The 18,053-nt window shown below is 42.2% G+C and overlaps 2 protein-coding genes across 6 annotated transcripts in view; one reads left to right on the forward strand and one right to left on the reverse strand.

Moving 5' to 3' along the window:
- The window catches only part of srcin1b (SRC kinase signaling inhibitor 1b), a 103,036-nt gene extending 89,741 nt beyond the window's left edge, over positions 1-13,295 (forward strand). For all 5 annotated transcript variants that reach the window (XM_072680115.1, XM_072680117.1, XM_072680116.1 and 2 more), the window contains one exon: positions 1,309-13,295. In XM_072680115.1, the coding sequence (XP_072536216.1) occupies positions 1,309-1,467 (159 nt within the window). In that variant the 3' untranslated portion in view covers positions 1,468-13,295. The remainder of the gene's footprint in view (positions 1-1,308) is intronic.
- Positions 13,296-16,775: 3,480 nt separating this feature from the next.
- The window catches only part of fmnl1b (formin-like 1b), a 65,375-nt gene continuing 64,097 nt past the window's right edge, over positions 16,776-18,053 (reverse strand). Inside the window, exon 26 of the mRNA XM_072678924.1 lies at positions 16,776-16,876. Coding sequence (XP_072535025.1) covers positions 16,776-16,876 — 101 coding nt within the window. The remainder of the gene's footprint in view (positions 16,877-18,053) is intronic.

The raw sequence follows: 18,053 nt of genomic DNA on the forward strand, positions 1-18,053 counted from the left end.
ATTAAGGTTAGGATTAGGGTCAGAATGAGAGTTGGGGTTAGGTTTTGTGTCAAGGTTAAATTTGGGATTATGGCCAGGATGGCGTTTAGAGTTAGGTTTTGAGCTGAAATTAGGATTAGGGTTAAAGCGTTAACAGATCATCTTCAAGATATTTACATCTTTACCTGATTCACTGCTGCTACTTTACTGATATGTTGATGTGTGATACTGTGCCAAGAGTTAATTAAATATTTAGAAAGAACCATTTAAAATAAGTGTCAGCAAAATAGAAAATAATAACATATTACTTTTGCCTATAATATTAGATATATTTCATCTTTAACTTTGTGCCTCAAGTATTCACAGTAACAAAAACTTTAACCAGGGATGCCCAAACCTTTGCATGCCACTGTATATGTTTGTGTCACTAACTTGTGTTTCTAACTTTTTACATTTGAGCAGTGGTTCCCTCTTATGGCAAATCCATCTAATCACTTTGTTTTATTATATGATTTTACATGTCAAGTATAAAATGCCAGAAATCTTTTTTTCTTTGGTAAATACAAACAGAAATGAACAAAAAGTCAACAAAATCTTCTGCTAAATTGGCTGCTCCATTCCCTGCCTAATTGCTCTGCCAGTCTAATTTAGCCTGGGCGGTTCGTTTGAGGGTGTTTTCGTCGCTTTCTCGTTGGCTGGGGTAATTTACAGGAATGCCAGCATAACTGTTGAGACAGCTTGCGAGTAGGCATGCAGCGCACAAAGTGTGTGTTTGCCGTTGTTCACAGAACGCAGTAATATGCTACGGTGAGCTCCCCTAGTGTGTCTGTCATGGCAGAAGGGTGTGCGAAAAGAGAGAAACAGAGGGAAAGAATCTCAGTGTCAGTTGTACCCTACACACGCTGGGTGTCAATATACACTCCTTTCTCTTTTGTGTGTTCTCCATCTATCTGTCCCATCCTGTCCTGCCCCCCCATGGCAACCTCCACTCCTTGCTCTTTAGCAATGCAAGTCACGGGCAGCATTGTTTGATGATTAGGTAGCACTTGGTTGAAGGGCGTTCATGACGCTACGTAGCAGCAGCTTAAGCTGATCATGGCTACTGACATTAGCCTTTGATTTTCGTAACACTTTCAAGGAAGAAATGCCAACAAAATTGACAATAGGCGGCTTTATGACAACTGAGCTGTGCTGGAGTGAGCCTTTATAAATGCCTATGTAGGTTTATGTCACTTTCATGGAAGACTTCCCTGAAACTGCCCTTCAGTGTCACCAATGACTTTTGCTCAAATCCTTCTCTCGCTCTTCTTCCTCTTTCTCCCTGTGCAGTCGACCAGCACTCCCCCGGGGTCAGCTAAGCTCGGGCCGGCATCTGCGGCGTCCCGTCTGAAGCACCTGCAGCAGAGCAGCCTGGAGCGGAAGAACAGGAAGCAGCGGGAGGACTTCCCCAAACTCCAGCAGGGCCAGCAGCAGGTATTCCACTTCTAACGACGGCTGCGCCCCCCCTCCCTCTTCCCCTTCCGCCGCCGAACAGTTAGCCCGCCAGAGCTGACCCTCACCAACTCGACCTGACCTCCCGCCCTGAGCCAGAACTGAGCACCGTCTGGTGCAACCTGCTACATTAGCAGTCTAGAGAGAACTGCCGCGCTAGCTGATGACTATTACCTGTGCAGCTTGCGGCTTAGGTTTCAGCAGCAGCCCACAGAGCTAGCTGAGCCCATCTGTTTTGCTAGCAGCTACGTCCATCTGACGTGGACAGCTAAGCAGTAATTATTTCAGTAGCAGATAATTGTCACCTGTGAAGCCAGAAGCTAAGCATTAACTGTCCTAGTAGCAGCTGTGCACCAGTGGTTCGGTTAGCTGCTGCGAATGGGCCCTGTTGCTTACCCGTCTCGAGTCAACAACTAGCAACGACTGTCGCAGGTGCTGCACAGATGCTGCGACATGCCAGTGTGTGTGTGTGTGTGTGTGTGTGTGTGTGTGCGCGCAGCATTGGTGCGTGCAGCGCTGTGACGTCTACCTCTCTGCAGGGGGGTTCACCGTGCCCCATCTGTCCATCGTGTCTCATCGTGTCGCCTCTTATAGTCTGGAATTTCTTCCTTCCTCCAAATTCTTCCAAACGCTGCATGTTAACGCACATCACACAGGGTCACAGCCCCCGGGAGCTGGTCTTAGACATCTTCATATCTGCTCATGTTAGCTGGTTCCTCAGAGGACGGAGGGCAGAGCACAGTATCTTTGTTGTTTTCTAAGCGTGTCTTCTCAGTGCAGTCCAACAAGGCTGACTCCTTTCAGGTACCTCGACATTCAACTTAACTTGTAAACACGAAAATTATGCTTTAGGGCATTTTTACACCAAAATCTGTATTGATTAATAAAGGGGAATTCCACCATTCTTTCAAAATTTCAGCATATTGCAAAGGTTGAAATGTAAACAAAGTCAGAAACGAAAGTCGGTTGTTTGATATGAACTGGTTCGTTGTAGAAACACTGACACTTACCAACACTAATTTTACAGTGATCGTGATAGAAACTTTAAAAAGCGTCGCAATGTTAAACACACATTTTATTTACAATCTAGAATGATCAGTGAATCAATGCATGTCTTTTGTGTGAGTTTTAATATATATGAGTTTATTTCTTTAAGTTTCTTTGGGTATTATTTTGCTTTTCATGGCTTTCTGCCATGAATGTATTAAAGCAGCATTATGCAAGATTTGGTCTTTTTGCTCCTGGGGTCCCCCTACAGTTGGGGAGTTAGTGTAAATACAAATCATGCCTTGAGCTCCTCTTCATGGTACACATTCTCTCTATAACAAATGTATTCGTAAAGCACTTTTTACAATCCAGTAATAGTAAATTGTAAAAAACAATATTCAGTGTACCAATAAAATCATTCTGAAGCTGTTATTTTAAAGTCGGATTGCAACAAAATGTTGCTTCAAAACAAATGCTAAGCTTATCGTATGACTATATGCATATATATATATATATATATATATATATATATATATATATATATATATATATATATATATATAAATGATAACTTGGATATGCTGGAACGTATTAAACATTGTGAACAACAGTTAGCAATTCTGAATCAATAAAGCATCTAGAATTGCACATTTCGCATCAAGACTTTGCTTACATTTTTCACTACAGTTTTGCTGGAAATTTGAAAGAAAAAAAAAATATATATATATAAGAAATAAGCCCATATACAAGACCATATACAGCACTCTTGTTTTCAGTACTCTTGTATTCACCCTTACATTTGATGGACGTACATTAATTAAAATGACACTGCACCCACTCAAGCCTCATTGCAGGTGCATCACTAGACCTAGATGCTCTATGACCTTATCCGACTTGTCAGATCCTTGGGGGCTTTGAGCAGGGGAAGGCTAAGATGAGAGTGAGCAAGGCCAGAGGGAAAGCACCACTTTTTTTTCATTATTTTATTGGGTGTGTTGTTTTGTTTTCTGTTTTTTTGGTCAACCAAGAACAAAGAATTCATGTAACCCAGTTCTACGAATCTACCATTTTCCTCAAAGCCAGCTTTGAGAGTCTTCCAGACCTTGGAAGATACTCTGGTGTGAAATGTGAGCACCGTTGAGATTAAAATACCCAAAGATAAAACGGATAGAAAACAGTACTTACTAAAGAACACAAGAAACACTTCAGAGAAAAAAAGCCAGGCTGGTTAAAGGAGGAGAAGCTGAAGGCCTCAGGGAGTTGAAAGGGGAATGCACTCCAGAGAGGCAAACAGAACGAGGAAGCACTCCAGAGTCTCTTGGGTGACTCTTATCTGTGAGGGCAGCTTTGCAGAGTCATGGCTCTTCCTCCAATCCAGCCCAAAGAAAACGGGGGGAGAGGGAGAGAGAGCAAAGCAGAGCAGAAGAGAGAGAGAGTATAAGGGTGCATGGAAGCCCTGAGGGACGGAGCGAGGGAATGAAATCATGAAAAATAGGGAGAGAGTGAGAGAGAGAGAGAGAGAGAGAGAGAGAGAGAGAGAGAGAAAGAGAGAGATAAGACGGCAAGGTTTCATTCCTCTCCAGTTAACATTTGGGCCGGCCTCTCTCACTCTCTCTCCCTGCAGGGTTAATCTTTAGGCCATTAGCTGACTGTGAGCTGTGCAGCTAGCCGGCTCGCTGCAGTCCGCTGGGCCCGGTTATTCCCCCATAACTGATCCAAGGACAAACTGACACTCGGAGAATGAACAGGAGGGAGTCTCTCAATTAGCGATGTGATGACGGGGCCTAAATCCTTTCTGCTTAGAAGATAGGACACGCGAAGTAGAGCTGTGGATGTGGAGCAAGGCAGTACGGCATAACTAGAAGATAAGACAAGGTGATATTAAAGGAGAATTCCACCAGAATTTTCAAACTTGTGGACAAACTCACTGGATTGGTGGTGATAGAAACCAGGGAAATGTGTGTGTATGTAATATTGGTAATGGTAATATAATAGGCTGTGTCTATATAGAACCTTTTTTGCTTGGAGTTAGGCTTCAGAAGCATTAAACGCTTCAGATGGGAAGACAAGACTCGAAGTCAAGCCGAGGTTAAAGGAGAGAGCTCCCCCATGCCAATGATTTTCTGCTTGGCCTGTTAGATTAGAGCCGTCAAAGTGCTGTTCTCTCAGATAGTCGTCACTAAGAGCTGCATCCAGTGACAACAAGGACTTATGTGAACAGACAAGGAGGATTAGCAGGCAGACAGAGCTGGTAGTTGCCCGCATTGCATTCTCTTCTACAGTTGGAGTAGCTTTGCTGTTTTTAATGCTTAACAAAGACAGCAAAGACATTTTGTCCTGTATCTGGAAAATACACTTTTCTGTACCAAGCAATTCTGTTAAATTAGAGCCATGTAAGACACGGCACAAATTTTTTCGGTTGCACACCTTTTAGAGTCCATAGGGATCGTGGGGGACCATGCTGGATGTGATGATGGTGCTTTAGTACTGAACCTTTGCAGCAAAGTCTTATCAGGTCTTCCAGAAATCTTCACATCTTAACGCCAGCGTAGTGTGGTTCTCTCCAGGGTAAAAGGAAAGCCCAGACGATTCTTAAAGAACTGTTGTCTTGTTAAAACAGCACAGGCATGACCCTCAAAAGCCCTTTTTGTAGAGTGCACAGTATGATCAGGCACTTAAGTTAGTGGTCACTGATGAAGCGGCAGCCTTATGTATCACTGTAAAGACATTGTAAAGTGAATATTCAGAAGAGCCGAACAGTCAGCCTCATTAGAAATCCGAAACCCTGTTTATACTTGCTCATTTCCAGCGTCTCAAGCATCAGGATTATATTATTTCAAGGATTAGATATAATTCAAACATGGCGTCAGTAATGCTGCAATGAAATCACTGTGTTACAAATGTGATAAATCTATAAGGCATGTGAGAGCGCCGTGTATCACCGGGCCCAAAACCACTCCAAATAAGCAGCAGAGTAAGGAAATTTAGCTAATTTTAAATTCTGCTGGCGACCAGTACAGGCAGCGGTGCTTTTCTTCCATTTAAAAAGCCAGGTTGTGAGAATGCGAGGATGCTTGGGCCCAGAACATTGAGCGCAATGTGAGTGCGAGGCAGAGAGAGAGGGGGGGGGCAATTGTGCTAGGGCATGGTACAAGGCAACTGGGCCCAGTGTCAGTACACACAATGATCATGTACCCCCCCCCCAAAAATCCCTAAAACTGTAGCGTAGCCATGACAATATAAACAACCCCATGGCAGCAAGCATTAAATCACTGCCGTTTGTGGTCTGCTGAAGGTTGAGCAAGCCTTTAGTGTTAGCAATGCACGTGTCCCTTTGTTAGAAAGCCTTTGCTTTAGCTTCGTCTATATTTTGGGCATTATCACGGCGCGCTTTTTGCCTTCTTGTATAAATGGAGAGATTTTCGAAAATGCCACTGTTGTGAAAATGTAGGTTAAAAGGATCTAGAAATGTGTTGCTGGGGCCTCTACAATCCCTGAATGTGACCTCAAGCTAAATGAGCCTCATTAATAATCCACATGCAACATGACTGCTAGATTTGGGGCAACCATCCTAAAGTGTGCTAACTAAATGTTCTTCCTAGCTAGCTTAGTACCTGATATTACCGTTAGCCTAATGCTAACAGGCTTCTGCATACTCCCATGAGGGCAAAGCTAACCATCAGCTAAATTTCCCCAGTGTCACTCGGCCTGTCTGCGTAGCGGCAGTTCCCAGCGACCCAGCCAGCCACCCCGTCCGTTTACCGCGCTCTGTGTTGTGCCCACCGTGGACTGACCCTCAGCAGGGCAGAGTTGGCACCCATCTGTCAGACAGCTGTTAGAACCAGACAGCTTCTGCTTTGTGCTCAGTCAAAGGTCAAGCTAATTTGGCACGCCAGGAAGCACTGCGTGCCACCCCTTCCCAGCAAAACTGTCTTTGTCTGAGCTTGCAGCTCAATAGGAGCATCTTGCAGTAAATTTCAGATCTCTGTCTGACAACCCTTCTGTCTGTCTGCCGTTTTGGCTTCGAAAGTGGCCTGATGTGGAAACCACTGAGGCAGTTAAACAGATGCCTGTGGAGATAAAATGGCTAAGGGGATGTTTTATTCATGAAAGGTCAAATGGCTTGTAATTCCCAAACACCAGGAAGGGCTTGATTAGTGTCTGTATTTGTCAGTAATGGCATTGTTATGTCTGTGGGACACTCATTACTACATGCCTGTGCAAACACGTGTCTCAATTCGGCCATTATAATGTGTTGAAAAGCAAGTATTCCTTTAACGTTAAAGATAAGTGAAATTCTGAAATTCTCAGCAAAGCAGAAAAATACAGTGTCAGCTTCTGTTCTTCCTGTAGAAATCTGTGAGGAATGGCTGGAGCAGTAGGTTAAATCTGCACTGGAGTTTCTGGGACATTGTATTTTAATCATTTGGTTCGGTCAGACTCACACTGTTGGCTAATGCATGTGGGTTGGTCATTCATTTCTTTGATTGGTCAGATATTTGACTGGGATTAAAGTGCCCCAATACTTAGGCTTTGACAAAATATGACTTCACAGGATAAAATCCAGGTCTGTTCAGTACATCGTAGTTGTCAGGCAAAGGCCTTGTCTCTTAGTTTTTGCCGTTTCCACTTTTTGACATAATTTGAATCTGGCAGTTGTTTTTCACATTGTGTCTCACAACTTTCCTCATGAATGGACCAATAGAAATGCTCCAAAAAGGATGACTTGGTTTTAGACTTTAGAGTTTTTTGCATGATTTAAAATATGATTGCGTTTATCTGCTGTGTATTATTAAATATAGTGAATAATTCTACACATTATTTGATGTCTACATTACTCCTCAGTTTGAATTTGGCCAATCAGCCCATCCAAAACATCACACAGGCAGATTACGACAGCAGTTCTCTTGGAAAGCTTTTATATTTTCGAACTCCAGTTTTGGAAACTCCAGCGGTTTCACTTACTTCCCTCCGACTTTCCCGCTTTCCTCATTCTAATGGATTATCTTCTTCATGATCTCCTCAGGAATATCTCCTGGAAAATGAATAAACTGCACTTGTAAAACAGGAAAATAAATGGGATGCAGCAGAGGAACGTCAGAATTAGGTCTGTTGAAGCAGCAAAAACTGGAAGCGGGATTGCTGTCTTTGCTAGACAAAAACAAAAAAAACAAAAACAAACAGATGCTGAAATCCTCTGGAGAATGACTCGGCTGTTGTTTGCCTCAGGTGAACCCACTTTCGAATGGTGCTGTCAGAGACATTTCTCTGCATACAGTTTCCAAGGCAGACTGGCATCAGCTACTCAGTATTGTACTTTGATCTGATCCCAGATAGTGGAGTTTAGCGCGTCGTCTCGGGTAGCATCGCACTGCTTCTGAGGAATTGTTGGAGTTGGCTAATGTGTTTGGCTTTACGGCAGGAATTGCATGAAAAGATAAGACGCAGCTAAATTGATATGGCTGATGTTTTGCATCTGTCACACTGTGATCATTGTAGAGCACTGGTTAAAGGAAAGGAAAGGCCAGGGAGGCCAGTATATCAGTTTCCCATTGAATCCGATCAGCCGCTGGTGGAACTGGAATTATCCATAACTTCAACATATCAGTAGCTTTACTGATCACCTACACACTCCTGCATTTATGCTCATTTGTATTGTTGCATCGCGTGCTTGTTTTGCACAGAGCTGTCCAGCCCTTCTTACCTTTATTACTAGGCTCAGGTGTGCTTGGCAGCCAGCAGAACAATGCAGAGCAACAGTGCATCAGTCTTTTTTAAAAATAACATATAATTAACATTTATGTCTTTCTTCTTCTTCTTTTTTTCCCCTCCCTCACTCACCTCTCCTGACTTGCTTGCTTCATGCTTGCGCTTTTCTCTCCCGATTAATCCTCACTCTTCCTTGGCCTGGCCGATTCTCAAAAGGGACAGCGCGTTTGTTTTTAAGCATCAGACAGGACAGGCAGAACCGTGGCTCAGCACAGCCGTAGTCGCCTCAGAGGGTTCTGTTGAACATTCTTCGGGCAGTGTGTCAAGACATAGACGCCCATAGACCCTTCAGGCCTGCTTTAGAAAGGCACTGTGGGCAGGAAGAGGTCTAGATCAGACTGTGGAGGTTGATCCTTTGAACTTAAAGGATTCTTCTAGTTTTTGGGTTCCTCACTCTCGCCCTCCTGGAGGCAGTATCAGCTGCCCACTGCTTTTTTGGCAGGCTCTGTCCACTAGTACCAGACAGATAAGGCATAACCCTCTGTGCAAGTACAACCAACTTCCATGTCCCCTTCTGCCCTGTTACCTCTCTGTGAGAGAGGCTGTCAGTCACAGCCTCTCTCAGTCTCTCTCTCTCTCTTTCCTTCCGGCATGTTAGCTGGTGTCTTTTTATTAGCCGATCACCGTCCTTCGCTCTCTCCTCCCCTGAGATCTGATCCTATCTTAGGTGGTTATACCATGCCGAAGGTGGACGATGGACACAGTGGACCCTGAGTAGGACGCTGAACGTCAAGCTTGCATGTCTCTTACAATGTGTGTAGTACATTAGGGTAAGTTTAAATAAGGTCAGGTTTTCAGACTTAATTTTTTTTGTTGTTGTTGCTAAATGTAACAATATAGGTATCAATATATGTACAATAAGCTAACATCATAAGGTGCATTGATCCTGTAAGTATATGCAGGTACCGATTCCCAGTCAAGTGAACAAAGGCAGAGAGAGCGGCCAAACGGCGTGTCATGTGAATGCGGGAAGAGCGATAACCCTATAGCACTTATTAAGAGACTTCACTATATCCTGCTCTAAATATCCAGATACACCACATTAACAAACTAAACGAACGTCTAGCAAACTGTGATCGATCGTGATAGTTAATTAATACCAAAATGTGTTTATGGAATTGTATTTGCTACAGTTATGATATTTTGTATTTTTTATACTTCGGGATGAGAGGACGAGAAACTAGAACGCTAGAAAGAAGAGGAGGAGAAATCTGTGCACCTGCCAAGTGAGATGTGCATACGATGACCGTGTTCAGAGTTTATCGTTTGATTATACTCTAGCCTTTAACTTTGAGCGAATTGTGCAAGATTTGAAGTGGTTCCTCAAATGATGCCTATGTTTGAGATCCGCAAAATACACATTACACACACATGTTTTAAGGAAAGCTGGTCATTTTCTCCGTTACTCTTCATATCACGGCCTTATTAACAGTAGAAAGGAGAGTCATGTTCTGACTGGTCTTCATAAAATGACATTTTTCATTGAGTCCATTCATGGTCTTGCAGACTTGATCCTCAAGTTAGAGCTTTTGTTGCATTTTATTCACTCAGTTATGTATAATTGTGTGCAAATGTTTGGACACCCCTGTTTAAATGTTTTGTTGGTTTTGTGAATGACAGAGAGCACACCTCTGCACAACTACTGTTTATTTACTGAATTTAACTCACAGATGACTCGATTCGTGTGTAATTTGAGCCTGCTAGCTTTTATCTTTCCTAGGCCGGCTGTTCGCCAAAAATCACGAAACAACCTGTTAAACCATCAGTCCAATACTAGCTGCTCGACTTGGCTCTCTCAGTCACAGGTTTTTATCATCGCCACTTATGTCTGCAGAGCAGCGGTTAGTCAGAAATGTTGCTGTACTGTGCCGTGAGTGGTCGTTGACGCTGCAGCCTGGCTAGCAAAGCACAAATTAGCTTAGCAAGTGGCCTACAGATCCAAAACCTTTCAATTAAAAGGGGGGTCTCTGTCAGACAGACTTGAGGGTGTGCTGGGGAGAGCAGAAGGGTCCTGCTAATTAAGCTAAGCCTAACCAGCTTCTCCCTCCGGATTTGCAGCAGTTTAATGCTGCGTTTCATTTACCTTGGAAGTCAGAGCTGGGAATGACATTGCACCCGAGTACAGCATTTTACAATTGTTCACTATTTCCAAATATTTCCTGAAAAGCAAGTCGCTAAAGACTTCAGAAATGTAGAAAAATGTCCCACTTTTATGTACCAGGTTAGCATTACTAGTGATATCAGTTGATAACACCCAAACATCATGGAAACACATCTTTAGATGGACAGTACTATAAGTATGATTTGATGGGATAGACAAAAGACCTGTCTGTCTGTTGATTGCGGCCATCTTGGATTTTTAACATAGGGTTGGTGAAGCTCTCCCGACTTCCTGAGTTAAAAAATCTGACTCCTGTTGATAATTCTTAATTGGAACTGACAGTGTTCACTTAGATGGTGATGATGTGAGAAAACTGCTGGGTGTAGTGGATTGATTTGGTTATGACATAATACAGGACGAGATGTAAAATAGGACCATCCACAAGTATCTACTCCTCACACCCGATAATACCATATACTGAGCTAATATTTGGCTGGGGTATGGCGTTACGGGAAAAGAGGATACCACCCAACTCTAATTCAAATGTGCAGAAGTGTGTTCTCTGTACAGGATGGGGTAGGAAACACCAGTCCTGGGGGCTGGATTTTTACACTGTTAGGTTTTAAACCCACCTGATTCAATTGGCAGGTATGTCTGAGCAGAGAAACTGCCTCTACAGGACTAAGTTCCCCACCCCAGCTGTAGAGGATTTGTCCATTTGTCTTCAATAAACACAACATGTAATTTGACCAGGGGTGCCCAGACTATTCCATGACTGTAACTCACACTGCCCAGCTGCCACTTGATTTCTCCCTGTGTTCAGCTAAACTAATACAAAGGGACGCAATATGAGAGCGTTGTGTGGATGTTGTGATCTAAGACAATCGTAAAGATGTTGTAAACATTTACGTGGAGCACTTCAGCTTGTTTACACCTTGCTTTAACATGTGTCAAGTCCTGACCGGATGAGATCTACATTGACCTTCCTGCTTGAAAAGCATCCTATACATCATCTCCGTTTATCCTACTGTGAACATGGTTGGTCACCTGCGTTACATCCACTATACCATATGCTGTCCGATATCTTGTTTATCCTCACTCTTGTAGGGTCACCTACACATTTCTACCACAAACATGGTTGATCCAGGAACCAACAGTGCTTCTTTAATGGCATTGCTAGAAGAACCATTTGCTAATTAAAGAACCACACCCAGAGGGTGGGCTCAGGGCAGGAGTCCGGGTCGGCTTTCCAAGGTCTGCGTGTGAAGCCTGGCCCTCCCTGTTGGTCAGAGTGGTCTGAAGAAGAGGGAGGAGACGGGTGGAGGTGGGCGTGAAGTTTGTTCAGACGGGGATAGACTGTGAGATGTGGGTATATATGAAGGGTGAAGACCTAGAGAAGGTGGAATTAATGGCGTGGTCCTTCTCCTAAAATTAAGTTAAATTCTTAACGTCCACTTTGCTAGTGCGGACCACACCCTAAGGTGAAGCAGGAGGGCGGACTCAGAAGTGTTTTTGGCCAGGAGTCTGGATCGGCTTTCCATGGTCTGTGTGTGAAGCCTGATCCCCCGTTAGAGTGGAGGTCTGAATGAAGAAGAGGGAGGAGGTGGGTGCAGGGTTTGTTCAGACGGGGATAGACTGTGAGGTGTGGGTGCATAAAGAGGGTGAAGATCTAGATAAGGTGGGGTTAAGGGTGTGGTCCTTCTCCCAAAAATAAGCTAAATTCTTAACTAGCACCTTTATTTTTAAGAGTGTAGCCCGAGCTTGGCAGACGCATTCCCACCTCTATGGTTGTGTCCAGATATACACAAAATCCATTCCATGTACTCTTGGCTTGAATGTGGTCAAGCTCTTTCTCTGATGACTGCTTGGTCTCCTGGGTGTGTTTAATCCTGGTCATGGAAAAACGCACATGTTAACACAAGGTGTGAACAGCCTCTTAAGCTTTCTAAAGTGCATTTTGCAACACCTGGCCCTGACCCTACTCCTCAGATGTCATGGGCGTTTTGAGCAGACAGTAAAGACAGGACCACTGAGTGAGCTTTACTTGTCCATAAAAAGTATATCGATGGTGGTTTCTTGAATAAATAAATAAATAAATCTTTATACTATACATTGCACTTTGAAACCTACGTTGTGCTTTGTTGGTGATGCCCCGACAAAGACGACAGAAGCACATCACCTAAGCACAGTTCTCTTAGCATAGCTCTCTACAAATAAGCAAATGTTCTAATCTTAAGATTCTAGTAGTGAGATGATCCAGTTTAAAATGCACATGTAAAGGCCTCTGAATGAACGTGTGAAAGAGGACAGAACAGAGGACAAAAAACATAAAATAATAATAATTAAAAAATACTAACACACTAACACGCGCGTGTGTGTGTGTGTGTGTGGGGAGGGTGTAACCGTACATGGACTGTGTGATCACAGTATACTAATTTAGTGAATTTGTATGTAAGCTTTTTTTTAATAAAGAGATGTTAGTGCTAAACTGCATGTACAGTATACCTGAAGTCTGCATGCAGAATCAACTCTGTAAGCTCTGTTTCCGAGTGTAAGATAGATTGAATTCTGTATAAAGAAGATATTTTTTTGTTCCTTATGTGTAGGCGGGTCCATCAGACCCATTTTACTGTTGTCTGTAACCCTGTAACTAAAACCATTGTTGGAAAACCGACAAACTACGGCTCTGTAACTGCGAGCGACGCCGTGAGCCGTACGAGACGTAGCTCATCCATGTTAAAGAATGTGTGGAGTGTTTACAAAAACGACAAAAAGACATTTTTGTGATAATAACAATAAAGTGAGAATGCACATCGACCAATATAAATATATCTATATGAAATATAAGAAATTATAATGCTGCTCTTGTGGGGAAAAAAAATCTAATGCTAAAATCTATGTACCAGAGACTGTTGGTTTTGTATATTCTTGTCGTGTTTTTTGTGAGTATTAAAGTGGATATCTTGTACTACTGTGTCTCCTGTAGTTATTGGACTGTTTGACTATTCTGCTCTCCTTAAGGCTTCCGTATTAGTTTAGATTCTCTGCCCGAGCCTAACCCTGACTCCCTGTCAGGATCTGTCTGGGGTCTGTAGTATTAGGAGTCTTGCCCAAGAACTCTTATTGGTGTAGCGCACCCAGCCTGGGAATCGAACCCCAGTCTCCCACATGGTGTGGTAGCTCAGTGGCAGGTAGTGGTGTTATCTGTTGTGCCACACCAATCACTACGTGACATAGGCCTACGATGTCATTTAGACATCATTCTTGCAGCCTATTTAATCGATGTTCAGGCCTGTGGATCATTGTTTATGTTTTAATCTTTTGGAGTTCTTTTCTTAATAACAGTTTTCTTAATAACAGTTTTAATAGCAGGCCTCTCAACTGAAACTTGGGCCGGGTCGGGCCGAGATTTCCCACCACTTTCCTCGGGCCCTGTCGGGTTGCGCTTAAGAAAGTGGTCTGTGACGTAGGCCTACATTTTTTTTAAAATGCTATTTTGTATTTTATATAAAGCTATGGCGTGATAATCACAATATAGCAAAGTAATAAATCACACTGTGTGTAGCCAGCGGGACGGGCCTGGCGTCAACCTGTCCTGTCTTGTGTTGTTTCCTAAATTTTTTCCTAAAGATTAATGTGTGCAGTAGCGTTATTTGCTTGCAGCAACCTGAGCATTTGCACCAGCCTTATTGCTGTTTTTTATGCATGTTTGCACTGAGGCCATACGCTTATTATAAAAGTATTCATTTGTTCAGAAAGTATTTTATATTCTTAAACCTTGTTACATTATATCAGAGTAGAGGAAAGTCATTCAAATATCATTCTTGTAGCCTGTGTTACTGATGTTTAGGCTTGGGGATCATTGTTTATGTTTTAATCTTTTGGAGTTCTTTTCTTAATAAACAGTTTTAATAGCAGGCCTCTGCTTCTTCGTGTTGCACTGTTCATTAACATCATTCTGAACAGATTTTGTAGTTAAGAAAGTCACTTTTAAAAGCTCTACTTATTTTAAAAAATGTTTAAAAGGGGTTTAAATCGGGCTCGGGCTCATAATGACAGTTTATGGGGCGAGGCGGGTTGGGCTTGGACAGGACATGCACTTCTTCCGGAGACAGCGTTGACCTGGCTCGGATTGTGTGGTGAGTTTGAATCTTTAGCTGTGTCCAAAACCGTGCCCTATTCACTATCCCCTACATGTCAAAATCCAGATCACTCTCTAGAGCACTATTGTAGGGAACAGAACACAACCCCCTGCGTATGAGCAGTCCTAGAGTGCTCATACGCAAAAACATTAAAGCTGCAGAAAGTGTGAGGGAGAGCTTGTAAGCTCATGAAGACGGGTTCAGCTTTGCAACAAGCCTTGCAAGCTTTGTTTAGCAGAAAGTATAAGCCTGTAGGGTGCTGGCTTGACGTGGTGAAAGACTGACGCAGTGAGATGCATATTTAGAGTTTCACGCAACACTTTTTATGCAACTGGAGAGTTTAGCAATAAAACCAGGCAACACTATGTGACTCGAGTTAACCAAATTAGCAACTTATTTAGCAACGTATTAAATACACAATTATTTTTGTACATTTGTATGTTTGCTGCATTTTTATTTTTTTGTATATTTATATTTTTAAGATATGATTGATGGTTTTCTTAAGGATGTCCTAATCAAGGTCTTTTTTTTTTTTTTTTTTACCCCATCGGACATCTATCAACCAATTCTAACCCCATTTTTGTGGTTCTACAAATAATACAACCCCACAGCTGGGGTCAGATTAATCACTGTTAATTCTTATCTGCTTTACTTTGTTTGGAGCAGCTTTTTAAACAACTGTAAACTGTAAAACTCGTGTGTAAAACTAGTGTTTAATATCCTACAGTCCAGTCTGACTGACCTACCTGACCTTTCAGCTCCCAGTTTCTTTACAACTCTGCAGTCAGATCACTTAGCATGTGTGTTAGCATTACCTTCCTCCTCGGTTCTGAATGCGCCATTCAGAGCTAGTTTAGAACCAAAGAAATGAGTGTGGTTCTCCCACTGGTAGAACAGAGCATTTCCACCATAGTCTGGTTTCTAACCAGGCATAATTTAAAAGTAAAGACGGGATGGGAGGAATGTTAGATCTTCTCAAATGGCTTTAAAGGAATAAAATATCTGTTCAAGTTATTTTCAAGTAAACTAGGTGAAAAACGGCAGAAAACAGACCAACATTTTCTGGAAGAGTGACGAGATTAACTCCTCCTCTTATGGTGGATTAACTCTTTACCTGTTGCTCTGAGAGCTGGTTGCTGTTACTGCATCAGGTTTACAGCAAGGCTCTAATCCACCTTAAATAATGCAGCAGTTCCGTCCTACTGCTGAAACATACACACTGTAATGGTGTCATGACACGTCCTATTCCCCCAGACACATCCTATCCCCCTGGACACATCCTATCACATGATCATTACTGAGAATTTTTATCTGGATAAAGCGTTGCTATGTAACTTCAATTCATTAAACGTGAATCACATATTAGTAAGTTCAACAATATAATATTGTTTTTGCTATGCTGCCAAATAAAGCTAGCTAGCTATCGTGCACTTGCTATCTGCTATCGAGCTAATTTCCTTTGGCAAATATGTTAACGCTTAATAAAATACAGCATTAAATATGTCCTAGTAAGCAGTTGCTTTGGGACATTGCTCACTAGCGGCTTATTACTTTATTGAGTCCAAAAAGACGTCAGAGGGGATAGGATGTGTCACGACAATGGCAGCTCTATTTAAGGTGGAACGAAAAGTTTTATCTTCAGCTTTATCTTCTGTTTTGGCTGCCAACTGGGAAGGTCTCCACACTGATCAGTTTAAATACAGCTCAGGTTTGTTTTCCTCACCGAAATAATGTCACAGATCAACTCAGTCTAGGGTAGTTTTGCAAAAAAGAAGTTCATGTCTATTAATGGCGCCTAGAGGAAGCCAGAAGGTGCTCTGCTACAGCAAACCTAAGGATCGGACATGGTTTGGAAGCCAGTCAACTGAGCTGCTGGTTGCTTTACATGATGCAATTCAGATGTTCCCATCCCACGTTTACAACTAATGCCAGCTACATACGCAAGCGGGGTCTGTATTTTCTTTATTTGTACATGCTAAGCAGTATAAAACCATTATTAGTTCAAGTCAATAACGAATTTACGCAAGGCTATTCTGCATATATGAAAAATAATCATTCATTTTTACAGATGCAGCATCAGCCGGCCTTTGTACAGCAGACATCTGCAAGCAAGTGGAGCATGAGCAGCTGTTTAAATACAGTAAATACACATTGGTTAACAATCAGGCAGCAGAAATGAAGATTGTTGTCTGTCGAACTCTGATGTTTGTAATAGTTTTTGGCTTGTAGAAATGTCAATAGCGCAAATGCTGTGTTCCTGTTTGCGTAACATACGGCAAAAGTGTACAATACTCAGCATGCCTGTGTTACAGAGAGATGTCTGAGGAGACTTGGAGCTGCTGTGCTGGTTTCCACTTGGCGCTGCGTCTCCCTGCATCTGCTCTTATGTAGGGCTGATTCCTCAGACCTACAAACATACACAGTAAAAATTGAAGTATTAGCACTGCACAACATAGCATTTTCCTGCCACTTACACACAGTGTCGGTATCAGCAATAGAGAGCACCGATACCATTAAGCTTACTGATGCCCTAAATGTGCCAGTTTAGATTTTTTTCAGAGCTCTGAAACTTTTCAAATGTGCCGTTACTGAACCAGCAAATGCTGTTCAGATCTTATTTGGGATAATATATATATAAAAAAATACAACCTATAAAAAATGGAACACTATAAATATCAGGATTTATAGGCATCTATCCAGTATTTCAGTCAGAGCTGGTATGGTTACTTGGTATCAGCAGATACTTGAAAATCTGATATCGGTATCGGAAAGGAAAAAGTGGTATCGGTGCATCCCTAGTTATATCAAAGATAAAAGCAATCCCACGTCACTTCCCTGTTGTCTGAATGACCACGCCCAAGCACCGGAATTGACCTAGTGGTACTAGCGGTACCATACCTAAAAGCAACTGTGTCATATTTTACACATTTAAACAAACAAACAAACAAAAAGGTTTATTGGATTTACTGGATAATTTTCTTTACTTTACCAAAGAGTGAAAGATTTGTGACTTTAGACTAATCGCAAAGTGGATAAAAATTGTATATTTTCTGCAGTTTCCTTCAGGATCGAGAACAAATTGGGGTCAATATATACTTTGTTGTTAAAGTCAACAGTTATATTTCTTTCTTTTTTCTGATAAAACAATGCTGACAGGTGCCCAGCAAGGACACTTCCTAATGGGCTCCTAACAGGCTCTAAATCAGCAGGGTGTTCTTATTTTACACTATTAAACTGTCAGAATGTGTACTTCTCACCAGTCAAATTAGAGAGGCAGCTTTCACCCAAAAAAGGGCATTATTGTGGTATTACAAAAGATATGGTAAGCTGTATACCACTGCAGTGGTATTGACCTCTACAGAAGACTAGAATATGCAAATGGACCTCTAAAAAAATGACTAACAACCCGACCAATATAGAAATTCATTTGTCGAGACATTCACATGTTTACAGCAAAAGAAAATGTATATTAAGGAAACATAGGCAAAAATCACTCATCCATGTCTTTCTTGTTGTGCAGACTTGGCATAGTGGCTTAGGACATGGTATGACATACAATGAACTTACAATGGGGGAGTCCAGAC

This window comes from Salminus brasiliensis, chromosome 5, assembly GCF_030463535.1.
Source record: "Salminus brasiliensis chromosome 5, fSalBra1.hap2, whole genome shotgun sequence".
Taxonomy (NCBI): Eukaryota; Metazoa; Chordata; class Actinopteri; order Characiformes; family Bryconidae; genus Salminus; species Salminus brasiliensis.